Source organism: Eleutherodactylus coqui, chromosome 8 (genome assembly GCF_035609145.1).
Source record: "Eleutherodactylus coqui strain aEleCoq1 chromosome 8, aEleCoq1.hap1, whole genome shotgun sequence".
NCBI classification, from domain to species: Eukaryota; Metazoa; Chordata; class Amphibia; order Anura; family Eleutherodactylidae; genus Eleutherodactylus; species Eleutherodactylus coqui.
The window spans coordinates 78822235-78845718 of NC_089844.1; the positions used below are offsets into that span (position 1 = coordinate 78822235).

The 23484-nt window shown below is 42.3% G+C and overlaps 1 protein-coding gene across 2 annotated transcripts in view; it reads right to left on the minus strand.

Moving 5' to 3' along the window:
• CERS6 (ceramide synthase 6) overlaps positions 1 to 23484 on the minus strand; it is a 235849-nt gene that overhangs the window by 52981 nt on the left and 159384 nt on the right. For both annotated transcript variants that reach the window (XM_066577411.1, XM_066577410.1), the window contains exons 5-6: positions 20660 to 20710; positions 9401 to 9493 (exon numbers count right to left, since the gene is read on the minus strand). In XM_066577411.1, the coding sequence (XP_066433508.1) occupies positions 9401 to 9493; positions 20660 to 20710 (144 nt within the window). The remainder of the gene's footprint in view (positions 1 to 9400; positions 9494 to 20659; positions 20711 to 23484) is intronic.

A 23484-nucleotide genomic window follows, 5' to 3' on the forward strand; every position in this document is an offset into this window, starting at 1 on the left:
TACAGAATACCATACCACCTCCATGCCCACCAGTATCACATCTTGTATCCAAGCTAGAGTCGGTACAACAGGGTACTAGAGCCTCTATGCCTGCCCATATCACATCTTGTATCTAAGCTAGAGGGGGTACAACAGGGTACTAGAGCCTCCATGCCTGCCCATATCACATCTTGTATCTAAGCTAAAGGCAGTACAACAAGGTACTAGAGCCTCCATGCCTGCCCATATCACATCTTGATCCAAGCTAGAGGGGGTACAACAGGGTACTAGAGCCTCCATGCCTGCCTGTATTACATCTTGTATCCAAGCTAGAGGCAGTACAACAGGGTACTAGAGCTTCAATGCCCCCCGTATCACATCTTGTATCCAAGCAACAGGCAGTACAACAGGGTACTAGAGCCTCCATGCTCGTCCATATCACATCTTGTATCCAAGCTAGAGGTGGTACAACAGGGAACTAGAGCCTCCATGGCGTCCCGTATCACATCTTGTATCCAAGCTAGAGGCGGTACAATAGGGTACTAGAGCCTCCCTTAAAGTGTTCAGTTTTCTGCAATAAATGATGCTCTCATACTGTAATCGCCCACTTGCATCAATATTACAATCACACAGGGAAAGTTTCATTTGATTCCAACAACTCCTTCTAGGGGAAGGATTTTTTTTTGACAATGAGTGTAGATAGATAGACGGTCTGATGGCCACAGGGAAGGAGATGCATCATCAGAAAAGCCAGAGATAAATCATTTGTACAGATCTCCACAAACACTTCTCATAGAGAAATATAGTAACTATTTTAGCTAAGGGGTCATGTCAAGAGCAAATTGTTTTGGGAGAGAGGGAGCTTAGCATGACAGCATCCCCTCGGGCTGCGTAGATTGACATTAGAGCACACATCACAACCACATGGTCCAAAAAAGTGAAGCAAGGGGGCACCTTGTTCAAACTTTAAAACTTGGAATCAAAGTACAGCCATTAATTAAACCAAAAACCAGCTGCCATCTATAACGTGCATGGGGAAATGCAATATGTAGCAATTCTGCGGTACAGATATCTCATGGACGTCTGCTCAGACTGAGAACTGTTTGGTATTAAGGATGCTCATTGCGCTGCTCTGATTACTGTTCTCCAAGTCGATGAATGATGTAGGCACTGTATTGCCAATTATGCTCAATTACTTAAAGGAAAGATTAAAACTCTAGTTATGTAGTAATCAGGATCGTTCTAGACGTCTAAATGATATTAGGGGAAGAAACAATCAGTAATAAAGTACAGAATGTCTTTGTTTTATAGAATAAGCTCAATTATTCAGACTTGCAAATCACAAGACAATTTATTTGCAGGGTTCAATCTTTTTTAAATTTATTTCTGACATTGTAATATCTAAGGCACATTCTGGTAAAAAAAATGTTAACCCGTTGTTAGATGGTAGGTTCTATACACACTTATGGAGATCTGGCCATTACAGTTACCATTCCAGAATCTTCCAAGTTGTGTTCTGAAACCAAGCCTTGGTTGACTTTGAGGTAGGCTTGGAATCGTTGTCCTGTTGGAAAGTCCAATGACACCCAAGCTTCAGCCTCCTCACAGAAGGCATTATGTTTTCTCCTAGAATGTCCTGTTACTTAAATAAAAAAATAAATCTTGTTATTTGTATAGCGATCAACTTATTCCGCAGCACTTTTAGGTAATTTTTATTTATTAACCCCCACCAAGCTGGGTACTCATTTTACCGACCTCGGAAGGATGGAAGGCTGAGTCAACCTAGAGCCGGCTACCTGAACCATGTGAGATTGAACTTGCAACCTTCAGGTCATGAGCGAGAGCTTAGGACTGCATTTCTGCAGCCTTAACAGTGTGCACCTTGACTGAATCCATCACCAAGCCACCGCCATGCTTCACTGTAGGCAAGGGGTTCTTTTCAGCGTATGCTTCATTCTTCCTCCTCTGGATATACCACTGATCCACAGGCCTGAAAGTTCCAGTTTTGTTTCATCACTCAACAGAACAGAATCCCCAAACTTCTGTAACTTATTTATGTGGTTTTCAGTACATTGGAGATGACTTTTCTTGAGCTGCTAGGTCAGTCTAGGGGTAAGTCTTGAAATTCGGGCATGAAGCGCTTCAGTGTTTAGTATGTGCTTTACTGTGCAAATGATGTCCTCAATGCCTGCTGCCATCAAATCTTGCTGCAGGTCTTTTGCAGTTAGGCCGGGTTCATATTGGCGCTGGAACCTCTGTCCGGAGATTCTGTTGTAGATCCGGCGAAAAACAGCTGAAGAAATAACACTTCATGTAGGGCTTTTTCTTCCGGTAATATATTGGGCAGCTAAGCGGAAATCGAACGGACCCCATTATAATCAGCGGATCTGTTCGGCACTGTTCAGCTTTATCATAAGACAGATCCGTTTGGCCAGGAGATTTCCTGTTTCCCTAAATGGAATAAGAAAGTGGAACCTCTGCCGTAGATGTGAAAGCGGTTTTACCCAAGGGTTTTTGACCCCCTTAGTTAAAAAAAAAGTTTGCAAGGGCTCGCCTCCTCTTGTATTTTTTTCCAAAGAAGAGGTGGTCTGTTTCCCTGTCGACATGCAGTAAACTACCAGAGAACAGAGGAATCAATATCTGCAATATCTGGAGAATGGAGTATTTTGGAAATAACAATCTTATGGGTGAATGCATTGTATTATGATTTTAAACATGCTGGAACATGGGATTCCCAAGATGGAACTACCCCTTTAAGGCAAAATCATAAAATAAATAATTCCAACTACAGTATCTGACTGATTTCCTAAGGTAAACATGACTCAACATTGATTAAACAGAATTTAGTAGACTAATGGTAATTAACAGCCATGGGATCTTTTGATTCACCTCTGCATTTTATAATAACGTGGATAAAGTTGATTGGTTTTACATTAGCTCTTAAACAACAAGGCATGCTACTTCCTAAACTAATGCATCATATAGAAACAATCAATTCACACCAATAGTTCTTATGGGAAAAAAGCTAAAACTGATCCTCAAGTAACCGAGGTCTGGAATAGAGCCATTGATTTCTCGCTGATAGGTTTTCTTATATTAAATATTCAAGAAATACTGGCTCCCTCCCAATAGCTTCTAGCAAGAGAACGGCTTACAGGGCACCAGAATTAGATACAAGCAAGCTGTCGACAGATCCAGTAATAACAGAAAATTTATTAGATCCTCTCTGAGTATTTTAGGAACAAATGATAATATGGGAGTTTGACATTGGACAAATAAGCAAAACTGTAATCCTGCCTCAGGTAAAGAGCCATGACCTTAAGCCAATGTGTAGTCATGTTATAATATCGAACCTGCCATGACTTTACTACTGATGACTGACGGATCCTCGTGAAAGGTCATCAATAGATAATTCGATGAGGATCCAACACTTAGGAACCCTACTGATCAGCTGATCACTGGGTCATTGCACTAGTGTACAGAACTGATGTGTTGCCAGAAACATACTGTTCCTTAGACAGTGCAAACACAGTTCCCATCAGCTGATCGACAGGGGTCCTGGTGGGCAGATCCCCATTAAGCAACTGTTGATGAGGATAGGTCATCAATTGTTCAGTCCTAAAAATTCCCTTTATTATAATAATACAAATGCCTAATCTGTGCGAACTGCGCTAGAGAAATCAATAAGGTTAAGAAAGATGAGTAGAACTAGGAGAAAGGGGCGACAAAGAACACGATGGCTCGACACCATTAAAATGGATGCCAATATGTGTATCAAGCAGTTAAAAGAAGCAGTGCTTCACAGAGAAGCATGGGGAATGTTTGTCTATAAAGTCACCAAGAGTCAGACACGACTAAGTGGATGGATGAATTGAATCTGTGTTCTTTGCCTTTGGCCGGACTCACACGGCAGATTCCAATTGCGAAATCCGCGATCGGTGTCTGTGCGGAGGATCCATGGCAAAACGTGGTCATTGAGAAGCACATACTTATGATTTTTTGCTCACACTCGCAGGTAGGAATTGCGTATTCTGCAAGTGGAGGAAAAATTACAGCACGCTCTATTTTGCCGCAGATTCTGCATGCACGGCATCCATTGAAGTCAATAGAGGCCGCCTGACCAGTAGTCCACATGCAATTAACAAATAAGATATGCAGGCCAGGCTCACAGCCGGAATCCTCTAGAGGCCTTCCGCATGCAGAATCCGGTCCGCCCATGTGAGCCCAGCCTTATATTTTTCTCAAGAGCATTACTACAATAATCCAGTAGCCTTCTTTATCTCCCTCCATTATTATGATGCATATGTAAAATAGTGCCTTATAGCACTGTGGACATAGTGAATGGCAAGCCATAAAGAAAAGATAAAAATTAGGCCCTTTGCAAGTGCTTGATTTCACCCCACGCCTAACAACAAATGGCTTGGTGCCCCCATTCCATTTTCATAACTTTAGTACATTTTGTTTGCTAACAATGGAGCACTTGTGGAGACCAGATCCATGTGCTCGTTATTACCCAACATTAACAAGGGGGCAAGATCACTCAAAAATGATCTTTTGAGGGGTCAAAGAAATGCCGCACTTCTTACCCCTATCCTCTTTATCCTACTGAAATAAAATGGACCATGTTCTTCTGAACCCATTTGATTCCCTGGTGTAGTGAAGTTTAGTAGTTCTCATTGATGAGGTCTAGCTGGTGGTATGGAGTCTTAAGACCGTCATATACATTAGGGAATACACATCTGAACCTAACAATTTCAGTGGAAATGTAGCATGCATATGGAGGCCTCCCAACTCTCTCCGATAGCTGATGTTGAAGGAAAGAAGGAACAGCAAGTTGAATTTCAATTCTTAATTCTTTTTCTTTTCCTGGATAAGCGTCTGCTAAATGTGTCAGGCAGCAATTTTCTCTACTCTTCTTATGGAAACCACTAAAAAAAGTAACTGCTACAAGGAGCAAATATACTGGCACACTACTCTATAGGCCTATATAAAAAACATCGCCCCTATAGTGTCATCAAACTTATGTGGAAGTGAAAGAAAAAGAAAAATGGCTCAAGGCGCAACAACTCCATTCCAGATACCAGGAGCTACACCCACAGCCTGGTCTTTTCCCTATAGCCTCCTTATTGGCCATGCTGGCATGACAACATAAACACTCACCATAGCCATTCAGCATGTTATGCCCCAGTATTTCCTGAAGAAGATGTCTATCATTGAAACACATATTTCTGCTGGTTATACTCCATATTTAATAAAATCTTCTTGTTGTACCATCATCACCGTTTTTTAGAGTCATTGCACCTCGAGCCATTTTTCTTTCACTTCCACTGTGCACTCCTTTGCCTGTCTTGTACAAGTACACGTCTGTCCGTTAGCCCCTCCCATGTACGCTTGTACCATTATTCACGTTGTATATCAACCCACGGAGTAGCTCCACCACTTTTCTTTCACCCCGCCAAAGTTATTCGACACTGCAGTAAGCCAGAATGGGGGTGATATGCTGGGAAGATGATGGCCTTTACTAAGTGAAGCTTTCCCCAAACAGCTACACTACAGTGAGATATGGAAGTGATGGTACATGGCTAGTCTCTGCTGGCATTTGGTACGGTGTAGTCTACTGTTCCCAGGGAAAGAAGAGCCCAGAGAGTCAGGATTAGGGTAAAGGTGTCACTGATGTTTACTTGATCCAGAAGCACAATAGTTCAAAATCAAATTGATGAAGGCACGAAACTTTATAATCCAATTTCATATTCCAGTCCTGAAGATGGTGGCTTAAAAAAGTGCTACTCTCTCTGCTCCATACTGCTAATGTGGGTTATATAGCCAGGCTGTAACTTTGTACTGCTTGTGTGGGTTTCACACCTCTGCCCTGTAGTTTGCAGTTCTCCCAATTCACTACTTCTCCTGCACGGATTAGTTCCAGGAATGACTTTAAACTGCTTCTTCGTAAATAAACTTAACTGTTTACACTACACTCTACTTTTCTTCTGAACTTTCTAGACAGTTACAAGAGCTTTTATAACTTTGTTCTTCCCACCAGCTTAGTGTAAATTGGTTGCAGCTGAAAGTAGGTGAGTCACTGGCTTGTTCTATCCCTCTCACTGTACTGTATGCTAGCAAGCCACCATCTTTAAGTCCAGACATCAACTAAAGGCATAAAGCAGTTAAAGGCACATTTATACAATTCTCATAACTATCAGTGTCATTATGTAGTGACAGTTCCGGGCCACTACAACATTCAAGGTAAGATGGATTTCGTAGGGGGTGAGAATGGCCTGTTATAAGTCAAAAATGAAGTTTCCCTTTTCAATTTAGCAGTTCTGAAAAAAAAATTTCATTTCAGTAATAGAAATATTAATATTTACATAGAAATTCTCATTCTCGAGAAATTCCAGGAAATATAAAACAAGATTTACAAGCAGAAAATGTTCTATATTGAAAGTTCATGTTCATCCTTGCATATCACTTGTGGTATATATTTTGTACTCTCTTATCAAAGCCTTGGTACAAGTAAGGTCATTTAATATTGCTGCCGCAGTAGCTATAACACGGCTCGGCTTAAATATTTTTGCTATTCTGAACTGGCAGTTAGGGAAATTGAAATCCAAAGACAACAGGACTGCAGAAGAGATCAAGGGTACAGACTGCACACTGTGCTAGTAGGAAGCCAATTAGATGCTTTCTAAAATAATTAAGAATCCATAGGGGGTAATTTATGAAAGAGCTAAATCTACACCTACATTAAAGGGGTTAAAGGAGGGGGTAGTTATCAATGGCTGACCGTCACTTGGCATCCCCACCAATTAACTGGTCCCTGGGCCAATTGTCAGTGCTGACACCACTGGAAGCAGATGGTGCTGTCAATATGGTAGCATCCTGGTTTGGTACTGCAGGCAATGCTCCAGTTTAATTCAATGGCAACTGTACCTATAGTGCCAAACTGGTCAACAGCATTATTTGCTCCCAGCACTGTCTGCACTGACAACGGGCCTGGGCAAGAGCTAATCAGTGGAGATGCCAAGTGGTGGACCACCCTGATTCACTATTTATGACCTATCCTCATGTTCCAAACAACCCCTTTAAATACAAGGTAAGGTGTTGACATACATATACAGATAGTACGCCCTCTAATGGCCATAACTGCACACAGTATATCAAAAAATTGGAAAAATATGAATTTTTCTTTTGAAATAATAATTAACCATTCTGACCTGATATGAAGTGCTTCCATACTAGATATCTTAAGAAGATACATACCTGAATAGCATATATACCTAGCTGTGGTATCCTTAAATCAATCCAAAACAACCTGTTTGTATCTATACAGCCACAGTATAGTTATTTCTTCTAAAGCTACACTAAATTGTATATTGTATATTGCATCCCAGGTCACCATTACAAAGTCCATTAAAACCCATTGAAAGCAAAGTCAAGACTGTCAGCAACAAAAATATTCTTCACCACCAATTCTATATCAAATCATGTAAAGACAAAAAGAATGATCAACCCCTTTGCACTACTTAACCACCTATGGGTAGATTCTTATGTAGATGATAAAGTGGGGTTCACTTACTTCACAGGGGGATCTGGAATCAACCATTCCCTCCTCCCCCTTCGTTCCAGCTTTGCTTTGAGAAGTATAGAAACCACAGTGATCCTTCCTTAGTTTCTTTATTAGTAAATTTCCAGGTAGCAGTCAACAGTCAGCATAACAAGACACAGGAAACGCGTTTCAGGGTTCACATACCCCTTTATGAAGCCTAACCTAATATCAAATCATGTGCAGGTTTTGAAATTAAAAGACCATTAATTGGCCCCCTGTAATGAGCGCCAATTGACAAAGCATGTCGAACGGCACTCATTTACTGCCATTCACACATGGCAAATGATCAACTGCATGGGGCAAACAATTGTTAATATGATTGTTTGTCCCCATAAAGCTGCTATTGATCTTTGGCACATTTGGTTGGACTGATATTGGAGGATTTGAATGTTTGGGTTACTAATAATCGGCCCATATAAATGCACCTTAAAAGGGGTTGTACCAAGACAAACTTTTACTACCTATTCATAGGATAGATGATAAAAGTCTGACTAGTGGGGGTCTCACCGCTAAGAACCCTACCGAACCTGTATTTCCCCCCCTACCCCTCACTCTGGGCTTGTTGCACTCCTCGCAGTCAGGAGAAGATTGAATGGCTGGTCAAGCATGTGTAGTGTGGCTCCATTAATTTTCAACAAGACTGCCAGATAGCCGAGCACAAGTGCTTGAGTATTTCCGTCAGCACCCTTGAAATGAATGGAGTGGCAGCTGCGCATGCAGCGCCATCACTGTACTCAATCTGATGTCACTGCGCTCAACAAGATCAATGTTCATTTACATGGCCCTTACACAAGCTGATGCCAACTGATGGGGCATGACTGATGGTACATATGAACATTTGCCCCGTGTACTTCTATTGCTTTCAGCAGTACAGCCCCCATTCCAGAGAACTTGTGCTGCCTAGCACAACCAATCGGCCAACAAATGAGCGATTGCCTGTTCGTTGCCCGATCACTGCACTATGTACACGAGTCAAGGATTGGCGAATGCTTGTTCACAATCACTGGACCGTGCTAAAGGGCTTCAAGACTTTCTGGCCTGCTAAGCTCTCCTTCATTGACCTTCTCCTGAGATCTGGTTCCTGGTCCTTGACTTGTTTCTAGCACCCACTCAGCTATTTTCATCAGCCCCATTGAAATGAATGGAATGATGACCGCACATGCTGTACATTCTGACATCCCTGCGGTGAGAGAAGCGACCCCCACAGTGACATGCAGTCCCATTCTCAAGAATGGCAGGGGTCTCAAGGGTGGGACCCCCACTGATCAGCAAGCTTTCTTCAATCCTATAGACAGGGGATAACTTCAAATCTTGGTACAACGTCTTTAATTGTCTTTCTTCATCTGATAATGGCAATTCTACTTAATAAAAAGCACTTTAGCATCAACATATATAATAGTAGTAATTGTGCTAATAACAACAACCCTACCCATAATATACAAGCTATATTTTCTGTCCCACCATCAGGAGGTTTTTTTTTAGTTGTCTGGATAGTTTGTCCTTGTGATTCCTCCTTATCTATCGTAACTATCTTCCACATTTTCCTTTTCTACGTACAGAACATTAGTGTCTCAAGAACTGCGCTTTATGTTTTCCAGCAAAGGCATCATTTGATGTAAGTATACCCTTGTCATGTCAGTCAGCAATAAATGGAATGCATATATAATGGATTAATGTAGCAGTAAGCAATAGCATAACATTTTATTTCCGCAGAACAAAGAAGTTATGTTTTTTCTCATTTAGCAGCAGGACTATTTCTGCTTTTTTAGTAAATTTACAAATGCATCGATGCACCAAAGAAGCAAACCGAGTCTTTACCTTTCTTTTGATGTCTGTGAATTGAGAGAACATCAAAGACCAGTAGAAAGACAATTCCACTATGTAGTAGTAATGTAAATCTGCCGTCAGTTGCTACAAAAACAAAGATAATTGAATGTTACTATTATTGCATTATTATTGGTATTTTTCATCAAGCAAATGAATTAGACATTAAGTATTGGAGAGTCAAAACAAACAATCGTGAAAAATGGATATTAAATGTGAAATTAATAGTAACTATTTTGGTTAATATCTGTCCAGAAGTCAATGACTGTATTTTGCAGACCATAAGACATACTTTTTAGCACATAAAAATCTTGCAAAAAAAGTCCCTGCATCATATAGTTTGCAGACGGTAGAGTCCAGCAGGGCAAGACCCCCCTGACCACTTCCTTAATGATCAAGCAGAGTGCACATAAAGCTGCCTGATCATTGTGTGTAGGCAGTGTGTCACAATTATCTGGAGGCTGCTGCTGGCCACAGTCTATCTCATTTAGTGTAGGTTGGTCCTCAGGTTCCTGATTATCTGCTTCGCTGGTGAGCTCACCACATGGATCTGGTGAGCTTACTGCACGCGGCAACCTTCTTCAGCTGCCACTCCTTAGATTGAGGCTTACTCTGGCCAGCAAGCTCCAAGCCTTCCTGAGGCTCTTCCCCCTGATAAAGGGTCATTGTGCCTCAGCCGGTACACATGGACTTTCATCTTTATGAGTGAGCGGAGAAGGCTAAGACCCCTCGGGTGCACTGAACAGAAAGCCTAGGAGATATGATTGTGGCACCTTCAGTGGAAGGATGGCAAGCCTGAAAATGTTGTGTCTGTGCTGAGGAAAACAGGGAGAATCGACTACTTTCAGCACCCTAGGCCCTTGGTATAGTGCTCTGTCAGTATAATGCACCCTCAGTAAAGTACATATCTTATTGACATCTCCAGCTTCAGAGACGCCATGCATACTAGTCACTGCGTGTGTGCTTATTCTAGAACTGCGGTGCATGCACAGTGTCTAGGATAAGTGTCAACGGGCTGAGTTATGGCTGGAAAAGAGGAAAGAGAGTTGGGCAAATCCTACACTGCCCAATGGATGGTTCACACTTAATTGGCATATGGTGCAAAATGCATGAAAACTGAGAATTCAAGATCCTGGAAGCACTGTGTAAAGTACTAAGAGTATGGACAGAGTTCTTTTCACATCCCTCACCTATGGATAGGATTTAGTGACACACTCTCTTTAAGGGGCCACTCTAATGAAAACACATTTCTCCATCCTTGCCTCCCTCACCTTATTGCCTGTCACACTCTGGAGGTCACCTCTGTATATTGCATCCACTTCCATGCAGTGCAGCCTCCTGTCTGATGCTTATCAGGCACAATCTTGATGGTGAAAATTTTTGGCTTTACTTTCACATCTATCCCATGATGCATCAGCACAACATTAGGCCAGGCTCACATGAACGGACCAGATTTGTATATGGACGTGTTTGGTCATGGATTTACGCTTATGGACAGCATATCGTCAGTGTGGAAGAAAGATCGCAGGCAGGGAATGACAACTGAAAGTAGGAGAACATATCTCTCTCATTCTGTCTTTTCTGTCTCGTCTACTAGCAAGTGATTCCGTCACTCATACGCAATGTAAATTGTGTATGGGCTGTGAGTCGCATACATCCGTTGACATCAATTGAAGTCTTCTGTGCAGAATCCGCCTTAAAATAGAGCATGCTGCGATTTTTCTTTTGCTCACGGAATACATAATTCGTACCCATGAGTGCGAAGGAAAATTTGAAGCAACATGCCTTTCAATGCCTGCGTTTTACCGCAATTTAAATCCAGTCATGTGAGTGCGGCCTTAGCTAGACGCTATACCATTTCTGCCTGCTAGGTGGACAGTTTAATTATCATTACCTTCTATACTCACCTAAATAAGCTACAGTCGGGATGATGAGCGGTTATCTCCTCTATAATAACTGTGTGACAGGAGCTGTCAGATCATCATCAGTAACTGTGATAGGAGTGACCATGACCCTTTCTAGCTTGTTTCTGTGTTAGGTTCCATGTAATATCATCACACAAACTGAGAAGCTGACTAGTAACTGAATACATAACCCCAAGTAAAATCTGATCTGGTCAGAATGTAGATCACATAAGAAAAGAGATAAAAGAGGCCAAGAGTTCCAGGCAGAAAAGAATAACTAAGATAACACTGAAGGATAGCTAGATAATGAATGAAAAAATGGCATTCAGAGTGGCCCTTTAAGCATTATTAACCTAAAACCGGAAAAACCCTTTAACTCAACGACTATGTGAAGAGATTTGGACTCTGTATAGATTGTATTACCAGATTTATCAGGACACGATTTGATGCAGAAAACTAAATGAGGTTGCAAGTTGTAAATGTAAAACTCCCATCAGCCTGCCTTGTACGTTACCGGAAGACGACGGCGGCTGAAGGCGATTAATCATACGATACTACTATTATTTCAGCATGCCCTGGTATATTTATGTAGGTCCACCAAAGATAAGTCTGGACTGTAAATATCCTTCCGATTCTTCCTTTTTGCACCTGTGAGTCTAGAGACAATATACCGTAATCTCCGCGTTGTGAAATTTGCTTTCCCCGCTCGGCGGTTTCGAGCAAGTTGTCATCACAAATGAGCCTTATAAATGACACTGGGATTTCTTTTTATATTTCCAGCTACCAGAAAAATATTCAGGTACCCAAGTGTCACATTTATCATACAGACAGCTTAAATCATGAGAAAATATAGAGCTGGAGGAAGTCGTGGCTACCTGCTAAGATCTCATATTTTCTTTATGCAGTAGATAAATAGCCCATCCAAGACAAAAGAACTTTATCACAGCAGGCAGAAGACCCCCAGTGTGAGGCTCATCATCCAGTATATTGTTCAGACACTTCAATGGGATATGATGAGGTCAGATGAAATATTTATTACAAATTGGATTTCTTCACTTTCCACTCTTCCGCATTGGAAATGTATATGTTTTACATCAAATCAACAAGCCAATAACCCATAAAATCTAGGGAACCGAACAACGGGATAGAGTAAAAGTAGCATAAAACATAATCGCAAAGCTAGAGGGAATGTGTCATCAGAAAATCCCCTATTGTATAAATCAATTTTTTACATTAAACATATTTTTTTACATAATTGCTGATTTTTAGAGATGAGCAAGCATACTCGTCCGAGCTTGATGCTCGTTCGAGTATTAGGGTGCTCGAGATGCTCGTTACTCGAGACGAGCACCACGCGGTGCTCGTCTCGATTAAATAGGCACTGACCATTGAATTCAATGGAGCCGGCAATACAGCTGGCTCCATTGAAAGCAATGGGATGCCGGCGAGCGCGGGATGAGTTTTCGGGAAGGGCTTAAAAATATAAGCTCTTACCTGAAAATCATCCTAAAATGTGTAAAAAGTAAAAAAAAAAAATATACTCACCTTGTCCCGGCAGAACGATGTTAGCCCATTGAATTCAATGGAGTCGGCAATACAGCCGGCTCCATTGAAAGCAATGGGCTGCCGGCGATCGCACAATGAATTTTCGGGAAGGGCTTAAATATGTAAGCCCTTCCCTGCAATTCATCCAGAAATGTGTAAAAATAAAAAAATATATATATACTCACCTGGTCCCGGCAGACGGAGTTCACCTGCGGCCAGCTGTCAGTTCTCCTGAACTGCTCTCTGTAGTATTCAGCAGCCGGGGATTTAAAATCCCCACCTGCTGAATGAGCTGCCTCTGATTGGTCACAGCCTGACCAATCAGAGGCAGATCTCACTCACACCCATTCATGAATTCATGAATGGGTGAGTGAATGCTGCCTCTGATTGGCTCAGCACAGCTCTCAGCTGAATGACAGCAGTTCAGCACCACAGTGCAGGGGACAGCAGGAGAAGACACGGCTGTGCCCCGGCAGCTGAAGGGAGGTGAGTATCTTTTTTTTTTGTTTTTTAAATCACTTTTAATTCATTTCCAGGGAATGGCTTATATGTAAAACCCTCCCCTAAAAAAGAATTCAGGTGTGCCAGCAGACCATTGTCTTCAATGGAGTCGCCGGCAGCAGCAGCGGCTCCATTGAAGAGAATGCCTGCATTTTTATTCTTTTTTACACTAAAATCTTTCTTTTTCAGGTAAGGGCTTATATTTTTAAGCCCTTCCAAAAAATTCATCCCGCGCTCGCCGGCAGGTCAGTGCTTTCAATGGAGCCGGCTGTATTGCCGGCTCCACTGAATTCAATGGGCTAACACCGTTCTTCTCTGCCACAGCTGCCACTATTGTGGCTTAATAGTGAGACCTGGGAGCCCGAAATGCAGCCCTGCATGTTGCTCCTCGCCTGCCCTATCCATTTCTGTGTTTTTTACATGACTTTGGTGATTTGCTAAGATTTTCACAAATGAAAACCTTAGCGGAGCACCAGTCATATACAAAAGTGCTCGAGTCGCCCATTGACTTCAATGGGGCTCGTTACTCGAAACGAACTCTCGAGCATCACTGAAAGTTCGACTCGAGTAACGAGCACTCGAGCATTTTGGTGCCCGCTCATCTCTAGTGATTTTCTTTTATTCTACTTCTGCACAATAATAAACCTTTATTGGATTTTTTTTTTCCTATCGCTGCATTCAAAGCCAAGCTTTTCCATTTTTCCATAGACGGAGCTGTGTGAAGGCTTGTTTTTTTTTGTGTGACCAGCTGTAAATGTTGTTGGTATCATTTTGGGCTACACATATACATTTTTTTAATCACTTTAATTGCTTTTTTGAGAAGCAAAATGTGTCATCACGATGGGTCATTTTTATGTGTTTCTGTTGAGTAATTGTAAGGAACCCACAACGGCTTTCCCACCCAAAATAAATAAGAGCTGAAGAGAGTGCGGGTGGCAGGGAAATTGGATTGAAAAGGGTTAAACTGGTTGTGTGAAGATTGAAACAAAATTCTCCTATCCACAGAAGAGAAGATAGCTATCTAATTGGTGGGGGCCAAACCACCGGGAATCACACTGATCAACAGAACGGAGGTCCCAAATGAATGGAGTGGTGGTTGAGCATGTGTTTTGCCGCTCCATTCATTTCAATGGGACTGCTGGAGATAACCAGTTCAAGCATGTGGCTTTCTCTAGCAGTCCAATTGAAATTAATAGAGCAGCAGTGCACATGCTTGACCACTGCTCTATTCATACAAGGGAACATGGGATCTCCATTTTTGCGATCAGCTGGAGTCTAAGGTGTTGAACACCCACTAATCAGATAGTCATTCCCTATCCAGTAGAAAGGGGTTAACTTTTAATCTTGGCACATATATTCTGAATAGGCCTGTGTTATTTCTTGTTGATCAGCACTTATCATTTGGCTCATATTAATCTGTCTAAAAGGACCCTAATTATATTCATAAACAGGTTCATTTAGCACTATAATGGCTGCAAGAATCATTGAGGCTGCATAGGTCGAAGTATAATCTTTCTAAAAACTCTTGACATTGGGGTTCCAGTTGTTGAGACACTATTGCTAAAATGAACAGGCAGAAAAGCTGCCTGGGACCCCTGCAAATCAGTTTTTCACTAGATCAGCGTTCTGGTGCAATGAGCTGCAGGAAGCAGACAGCTCCATTCAAACTGCAGTGACCATGCTTGATATTGCAAGCCAAGTTCCCATTGAAATGAATGGGAGCTTGGCCTGCAATACCAAGCCTGGTCATTTCGGTAAAAATTGAGTTATATGGTTCTTACAGAAATCAGCCTAGTGCATGAGTGCACCAGCCTGGCAAACAGCTGATCAGGAGGGGTCCTGGCAGGCGGATCCATGCCGATCTACTGTTAATAACCTATAATGATGATAGGCAGTAAATAGATTACAACTGGACAACCCCTTTAAATACACACCAAAGCATTTGAACATGAAGGTGTCCCATGCTCCATTATACAGTTATCTATTGAGTTCTCCTTTCATTCATCATAGAGACAAATTATGTACTGTATTCTAAAAATTCATATTCTATCTTCAATTACCCGCAGCAGTAGTTTAATAGAATCTGAAATCTGTCAATTTTCCAATACAATTCAGATAAGTGACGGTTTTGGACTGACTCTCTAATATATGAATCTGGCAAATTTATAACACCTTGTGTTCTGAACAATGAATAAATGCAATTAATTCAACTTTAAAGTGGCTGAACAAAACTGTGCTTGGATAAAAGTTTTCACTAGAGACCTAACAGTTTAAATGATAATCTCCCCTATAGCGCCTTCGCAGGACCAATGAAGCATTACATCAAACCTTTGACATGAGCATTGGCGGTATGAGAGAGTTGTGGATGCTGAACATCTGGTATACGGTAAGAGGATTCCTATAGACACGGCCATGTAGGGCTTATCTTTCTTAACTTGCACGGGTGTAAATACAATGTCCAAACAAGATGGATATACACACTATATTTTAACTACAGACATAAATAAGGAAACCAAAAAGGAGAAACCAAGGAAACTGAACCTAACCGATACGAAAGAGCCCTGCCCATACGTAGAGCAATGATAAGGACGGTTGCATATCAGGAACCTGGGGTGACACTGAATTTTGCTATTTGGTAACAATGAATGTGGCAAAAGTTGGGTGGACTAGAATTGTAAACCACCAACATAGAGGGATAAGATGTAGCCACACCACAAATAAAGTAATCACCAGACAAACTTAGCTTGACAAAAGCAGGTCAGGATCAAGAACTGATGACTATATCAGATACCACTTCAGGAGAGGGTCTTCAGGCAGCAATCAGACAGTAGTAAACCAGGAGTCAGACAAGCGTCTGGCAGGGTGTCAGATTGGAGACAGATAGGAGTCAGACAAGAGATAACCAGGTCTCATACAGATGTCAGACCAAGTGTTAAACAGGCATCAGATAGGTATCTGCCAGGAATCAGACCAGAAAGGTTTTCAATAGAGAGTTCAGATAGCAAGTCAAACAGGAGAAAGACCAACTGGGGCAGGAGTATAACTGGTACCCTCTGAGAGGAGGGGCTGGAATAAATCTACACAGACTGATGGTGATTGGCTGGCTGGCAGTCCCACCTCCCAATCTGCCCATAACACCAGGTGATGCGTCACTGTCGGCACCCAGTGCTGAAATGACAATGAGCATACACCAGCATGAGAACATAGTGGGCTGGGGCTGACAAAGTGACATCACATCCAGACCTGGCACCAGCATCCGGCAAAAGCCAGGCAAGTGACGGGGCCCACCATGCCTGAGGGGTGCAACAACCCAGAGCCTCTTGTAACAGGTGACACAGCAGATAAGATGAACGATGAATCCCTGGGCTGTGAAACACACAAGGACCTGTGATGATATCACTAGGGGCAGAGCTCGATGAAGGTCTAGTGAAGATGGATTTTTGGGTGAGATCTTATAGCCAAGGAAATGTTGGGCGTTGTAGTTTTCTTCTCCTCCGACTTCCTATTACAGTAGCCTAGGTATGCTGGGAGTTGCAATTTTTTCATACTCTCTCCTTGTAAAGTTTTCTACTATCATATGAGCATGTTTGGACTTGTAGTTCCACCCTTCATATTCTCCCCGTTATTTGTTCTGTTAAAAGGGTATTCTGGCACTTAAAGTGGTATTATAGGAGTACTCCGGCACTTTATGTTTTTCTATGGAATCAGGGCTGATCAGCTGATTCTCAAAGCTGCTGTCACTGCAGTCAGCGCAGGAAGCAGATTGTACCGACTGTAGCACGTTGTCTCAGGTTGGCACTGCAGTGCAGCTTCCGTTGAATTGAATGGGGCTGTGCCTGCAACTCCAACCGGGCCGCTGCACTAGGTCAGTGCTTTCTGCTTTCTGCACTGACATAAATGGCAGCAGCACTGCGGGAATCGGCTGATCAGTACGGATTCAAAAGAAAAAAAATTAAAAAGTCTATAATGTGTGGCAGCAGAGAGATTATTAATGTCGGGGATTGCAGACGGGGCATTGGAGGCAACAGCAAGATGGGGAGTTTATGTGCAAAGAAGATATGTGGCTTAGAGACGACTTCATGGCAGTCTGCGCATGGATACAGAAGATTAGAAAATAATTTCAGGGGGCACAATATGTATTTTTCATTTCATGTACACAGTGTAGATCACTATTCCCGGGGGCATAGTGAGTAGCACTCTTCAGGGGACACAGTATGTGGTGCTTATGATTTCAGAGGAGCTAAACATTAATGGGCAGAAAGCTCTAGAAAGACAAAACATAGCTAGAAGAAGTCATGAAAATCAGGAGCAGATGCAGAAGAAAAGGCAGGAGCCCAGAGAACATCACCTTAGAGTCATCATTGTGTTTTCCATCTCCGATGGCGTCATATTGTAATCACATGTAAGGTCCACAGCATTCTAGCTTGTGAAAGTACAACTCTCAGCATATCCATATGTAGTGGCCTAGCGTTAGGGACCCTCTAGTTCTGTGCTTGTCCACTCCATATGGATTTGTCCTTGTGCATTCGTGTGTGTTTGTGTCTACGTGGTCATTTGTTTTTGTGTCACTTGAGGTGACCTTTCATGGTCAATGTCTTGTGTTAGTTTCACCAATCTTGGTGGTGTCCGCGTGACTGTCTCCCTAACCTGCTCTGTATGATGTGATTGGTAGAGCGGTTGGGGGCAGAGTTGGTTAGTGAGAAGAAGGAGAATGAGAGATGTAGTCAGAGAAGGAGGACGTGTGAGCAGGAGGCTGAGGCTCTGACGCTTCCATCTGGGTTAGGCCCGGACTCGTCTCATTTAGCTGTGAGATGCATTCCCTCAAGGGACCTGATGTGAGCATCAGTTCTTGGAGTAGGAATGCCACATACTCCCCTGCTTAACTATAGAGTAGAGGGAGAGTACCGACTCCACTACTGCAAGTCAGAGGACAAGTTTGGCATGCGTGTTTGCCCCATGAATGTCACTAGGTCAGCGAGGAAAGGGCATGAAAAGTAAGAAAGGACTACTCGTGTTTGTCTCTCCATGTTAGGAGCGCTCTCCCCAGAACCTTTCATCAGATAACTGAGACTGATGACGCTGGTATCTCGAGAAAAGAGTGTTTGTCTAATGCAAGTATTTTGTAAATTGGTGAAAGGAAAATGTGCCAGTTGTATTGTACTGCAGTAATGTACTTGGAAAATCAAAGTTGGAAATATCAAGTAAAAACTACACTTTGACTGTGGACTCTTTATTATTGCTTCATTGACTTGTTACTAGAAAGGGGCACTGGTGTCACGTGAACAGTAAAGCTATCATTTCTCTGCTGGCGCAGCTGCTAGCTTTTGCCCTTGCACGCTGCCGGGACGGACTGCGTTTTGGGATCTGACGAGAGGAGAGGGTAGAGCCATCGTGACCCACCATTTTGTTCCCTCACCAAAAGGTTTGACCCTGGCCGATGCAGATACCACTATTCAGGTCATACTTAAAGTTGCAGATTCATATGGGAAGAACTTAGCACACGATGGGTTGCCAATAATGCTTTATTATAACAAGGATACCAAAGCATGATTTCAGTGATACCCAGGAACGGTATATAAAGTTAACATATTGTTTTAACTCTGTGGTAAATGATGTTAAAAAAAAACAAAAAAAAAACAGGGGCCTCCTGAGACTCTATTACCCAAGGGCCCATGTAGAGCTGGAACCGGCAATCATCACCCCGATGCAGCTGGCATCGTGACACAAATCCCCTCGGTTAACTAGGTTGTCTTGTTGACCCTTGCAAAACGCAGCAGATGAAGATGAGAAAAAGTAATTAATATGCATTCTCACGTCTAGCGCAAAACTATACTTTTTTTCTGAAAGTATTTCTAACAAGCACTTCATTATTTTTACTGTTTTCAGAGCCAGCTCTCACCCGGTTAGTCCTACATCGCAAGTTAAAGGGTCGCCTGTGATGTAGAAATGAACAGCTGGATCCAGAAAATAAAGAATTGCCTCTGCAAAGATCAGCAGTTTCAGCGTGTGCATGTAACATTGAGTAACAGATGTGATCCTCCAGGGTTTAAAAAAAAATCCTTCATGTTGTCTGTTCATATTCTTCTCAAATTCTGAGTCTGTGCTGGTTTTGTAATGTGATTTTTAGAAGCATACTGGGTCATGTCGCTGTTCAAACGCCAATCCCACAGGCGGACGTTTTCACTGCTAACCCCTGCCTATTAGATCTGCAAAGACCTTACATGACAAAAACGGAGAAAATTGAACTAGTGGAGGATTGCTCTGTTAATAAATCACTGACAAAGCTTTAACCCTTTCCAATCCAATTTGTATCCTGGTTTTCCTAGGGGGTTTACTCTTTTTTCTGCCGTTATACAATGGCGCTATCTGCTGACTAAAGCCAGTACTGCATGAGGTGACCCGTTGGATAGGCTTCGACAGCAGAGAGGCTGGCAATATACAGTAAGAGAACCCCGACGGATGTCTTCCAACATCGGAGCTATACAGCCTTAAATCATAATGTCTTTAGACGTCAGACAGTGGATTGGAAAAGGTTAAGGCCAGCTTTACATTGGCGTAAGTGTATTTACACGATGGGCATTGCATTCATGCGGATGCCCTGCGTACTTGCGTGGGCAAAAAAAAAAAGAACATGCTTGCATTGCGGAAATACATTTAATGAGTTTGATATGTGATATTTTTGTGCACAATACTTACAAAAATAGGACATGCTGCATTTTTCTGCATGATGGAAATGCTCTCGCCGAAACCACACAATTGACCGGACCCATTTAAATTAATGGATTCTCTTTTAAACTATCTCTTTTTATTTCTCTCTCTCTCTCTCTCTCCCCTGCCAGACAAAAAAATTGCCGTTGACATCCGCGCTGCGTCGCGGCGGTGAGGGGCCAAAACAGGCACGTCACAGCGGGGAGGAGCCAAAAACTGGGGCGGGGTCGAACACGGCTTGATGCTCGTTCGAGTAACGAGCACCATTGGGTATGCTAATACTCGAACGAGCATCAAGCTCGGCAGAGTACGTTCGCTCAACTCTACATAAGAGTCAAAAATATTCAATCCATACACACCCCCATATCCAAAGTCAACATCAGGGAACCAGAAGGGAAAGACTTGAATGAAGGTCGAAACGTAGCGTTTATCTACCATGGAGGAATACAAAATTTGGAGAATTTTTGCACCTACATATCGTGCCACAAGTCTTGATTTACTAACATCAGGGAACCAGTCAGCTGCCACCAAATGAGTGGGATCTGATGACTTTGATAAGCTTTATGGATAAGAATACGCTATATAATGTGATTACCTGGTAAGGATAGTTATACCAACACTGTCTCGTGTTCCACAGCCAAGGAGTCTAGAATTAAGAAGAAAAGAGCCATTAATGACATGTTTCAGAAATACATAATACGTATTATGCGTATTACCAAGTCTGCATCACATTTGTCTGCCCAAAGGTTATAAAGAATTTAGCCTTCAGTGACGACCTGAATATTTTGGGTACAGCTAAATGATATGGACACCATGCTTGAAACGACGGCCAACCTTACATTAGACTATGTCCTGTGCAGTACCATCTGTTGGTGCCCCCACAGGGTGTAAATCAAATTACTATGCAATTATGCTACAAGCATATACTTCAAAAATAATATACTGTACAGAGTCCAAGATAAGACCACTCAACGTAAATACCCTCAAGACCAAATTGCAGCTCTACATATAAGGTAATAGCAGTACTACTGGTTGCAAACTTCAGGTGCCAGGCCATGTACGGTGCCCCCTCTCAGCAGGGGCAATTGATAAGCCCTGTACACCCCCCACCCCCCTACAGCCGGTCATAAACACACAGTGAGAGTTACTTAGATTGTTGTTTTATACGTCATTCTAAGGCTAACTTCACTCGGGCTAGGGCGATATCGCCCTTGCCATCCATGTAAAATCCCCAAGACTGCAGGGCGTGTTCATCTGAAAACAGCCTCATATCACTTCAGGGATGCAGAAAGCCTCCCTCAAAACTGTCAGCTGTGGCGGAGGTTCACAGAGCTTTCCCCCCTGTTTTCAGTGGGAGACCTCGCATCTTGTGCACTTTGCACATGGTGTGATGCTGCCACGGGTCCCATTGAAAACAATGGGTGGTGCGATGTGAGAGCACACACAAGATAGGACATGCTGCAACTTGATTCCTGCATCGCGGTGCCATGCGGAAAAAAAACACAAATTGCTCCTGAGTATAACGCCTTTCAAAAGAATGGGGTTCATATTTGTTGGTCTCGCAACGCACAAATTATGTGCAATTTTTTTTACCGTTCTTAGTCAAAAGCGCCCAATTTATTAAGAGGCACACTCCATATATTACATGCGTCTCTGATTGCCTGAGCATCACAAAAGGAAATCTATGGCAGCTAAGAGCTGGCGTAGATTGCTGCTTTTATTTAGGCGAGTTCTTGGTGTAAACTATAGTAAATCGGATGGGCCACCGGTGGCCTTCTGCCACTAATCTCATCTCAATTTTATAAAAAGTGGAGAGGGTCACGGAAAAATCAAAATAGTTGCACATTTTTGTGTAAATATGCCACTCGCCAAAATGTGCAACTATTTCACACCAAAAAAGCGGTAGATTTTGCATGATAAATTCCCTCTTAGCGTCCAAGTCTACTGATTCTGCTGGTATAATACTGTATTTGTCTATAAAAATCCTGCAGTCACTTGGAATAGCTTTCTTCTGTTCAACCAAGCCAAGAAAACTATCCAGAGAATCATCAGTGGATGGCCAGACCTAGCCTGCCCCCCCCCATGACCCAATCCATTCATTGCAACGAGGGTCATTGCCACTCTTGTCACACTACTTTGTTACGCACAGTATAAGACTACCGGAGGTAAGGGTTTGTTCACATCAGTGTGTTTGTTTTCTGTTTCGCTGCTCTGTCAAAGTAGCAAAGCGGAAAAAAACTGTTTCGCTTTATTTCCTATTAATTTCAGTGGGATTTTCTGCGCGTCAAGTTATACTCAGTCAGTTCCGTTCCGTTCTATCTACTTTCTGTTCTTCTAACTGAAAAAAAATAGAGGAGACTATTGTGGTGGTGTTGGGGGGGGGGGGGGGGGGGACACAGAAAAGACCCTACCGCTTTTTTTGGACATAATAGTCAATGGGCGACAGAACTGAATTGAGGAGTCCGTTTTTGTTTTCTGTTTAATGGATCCATTTTTTAAAATGGGTATGTGTAGAACAGGGGGGGGGGGGGAGAGATAAAATTGTCCTCTAGTGAAAAAACGGATCCGTTAAAATGGATATTATGGAATGAAATGGAAATAATCTGCTACATATGGAACTTTTTGACAGATCTCTCTACTAGATCCCTTTAAAAACTGTAAACTATAGTTGGCCGGCCTTCACCTGCTGTAGGTGTATTTTGCTGTGGCTGACATAAGTTGCATTTGCAGGAAAAGTCGTCATTACACAATGTCATTTCTATTGTGCTCCGCAGCCTGTTCCGAAGGCTGTTCTTAAATTGGCGTGTTCCCGCAGCTGTTAGTGTGGGTATTGCTCTGGAAAATCATTTAGGAGTATTTGAGGCAAAGCTTCCCTGCCAGTGTCACAGCCCGCAAGTTCCCAGCCGCTGCACACAGCAGAACATCTCCTGCATGCAGTCATTCCCATCCGCAAGGCAAAAACGCAAACGCTGAAAATACGAGCATATTTCACAATAACGGCATAAGCCATACATGTAAATATAATAATGGATGTATAATGGCATTAAAGCTGCACGAACTGCTTGCTATAGGTAACAAGGCAAGTTCTATTTAACTCCTTAATGACACGGCCCTTTTTTTTCCATTTTAGTGTTTTCCTCCCCCCTTTTAAAAAAATCGTAACTCCTTTATAGATCCATCGATGTCGCTGCATGTGAGCTTGTTTTTTGCGGGACGAGTTGTATTTTTCAATGGTGCTATTTAATGTACCATATAATGTACCAAAAAAACTTAAAAAAAATTCTAAGTGGAGTAAAATGAAAAAAAAAAAAAGAACTTCCGCCATCCATGGGTGCGTCTTGTTTCTACGGCGCACAAACTGCAACAAAAATGACACAATAACTTTATTCTATGGCTCAGTACGATTACTACAATACCAAA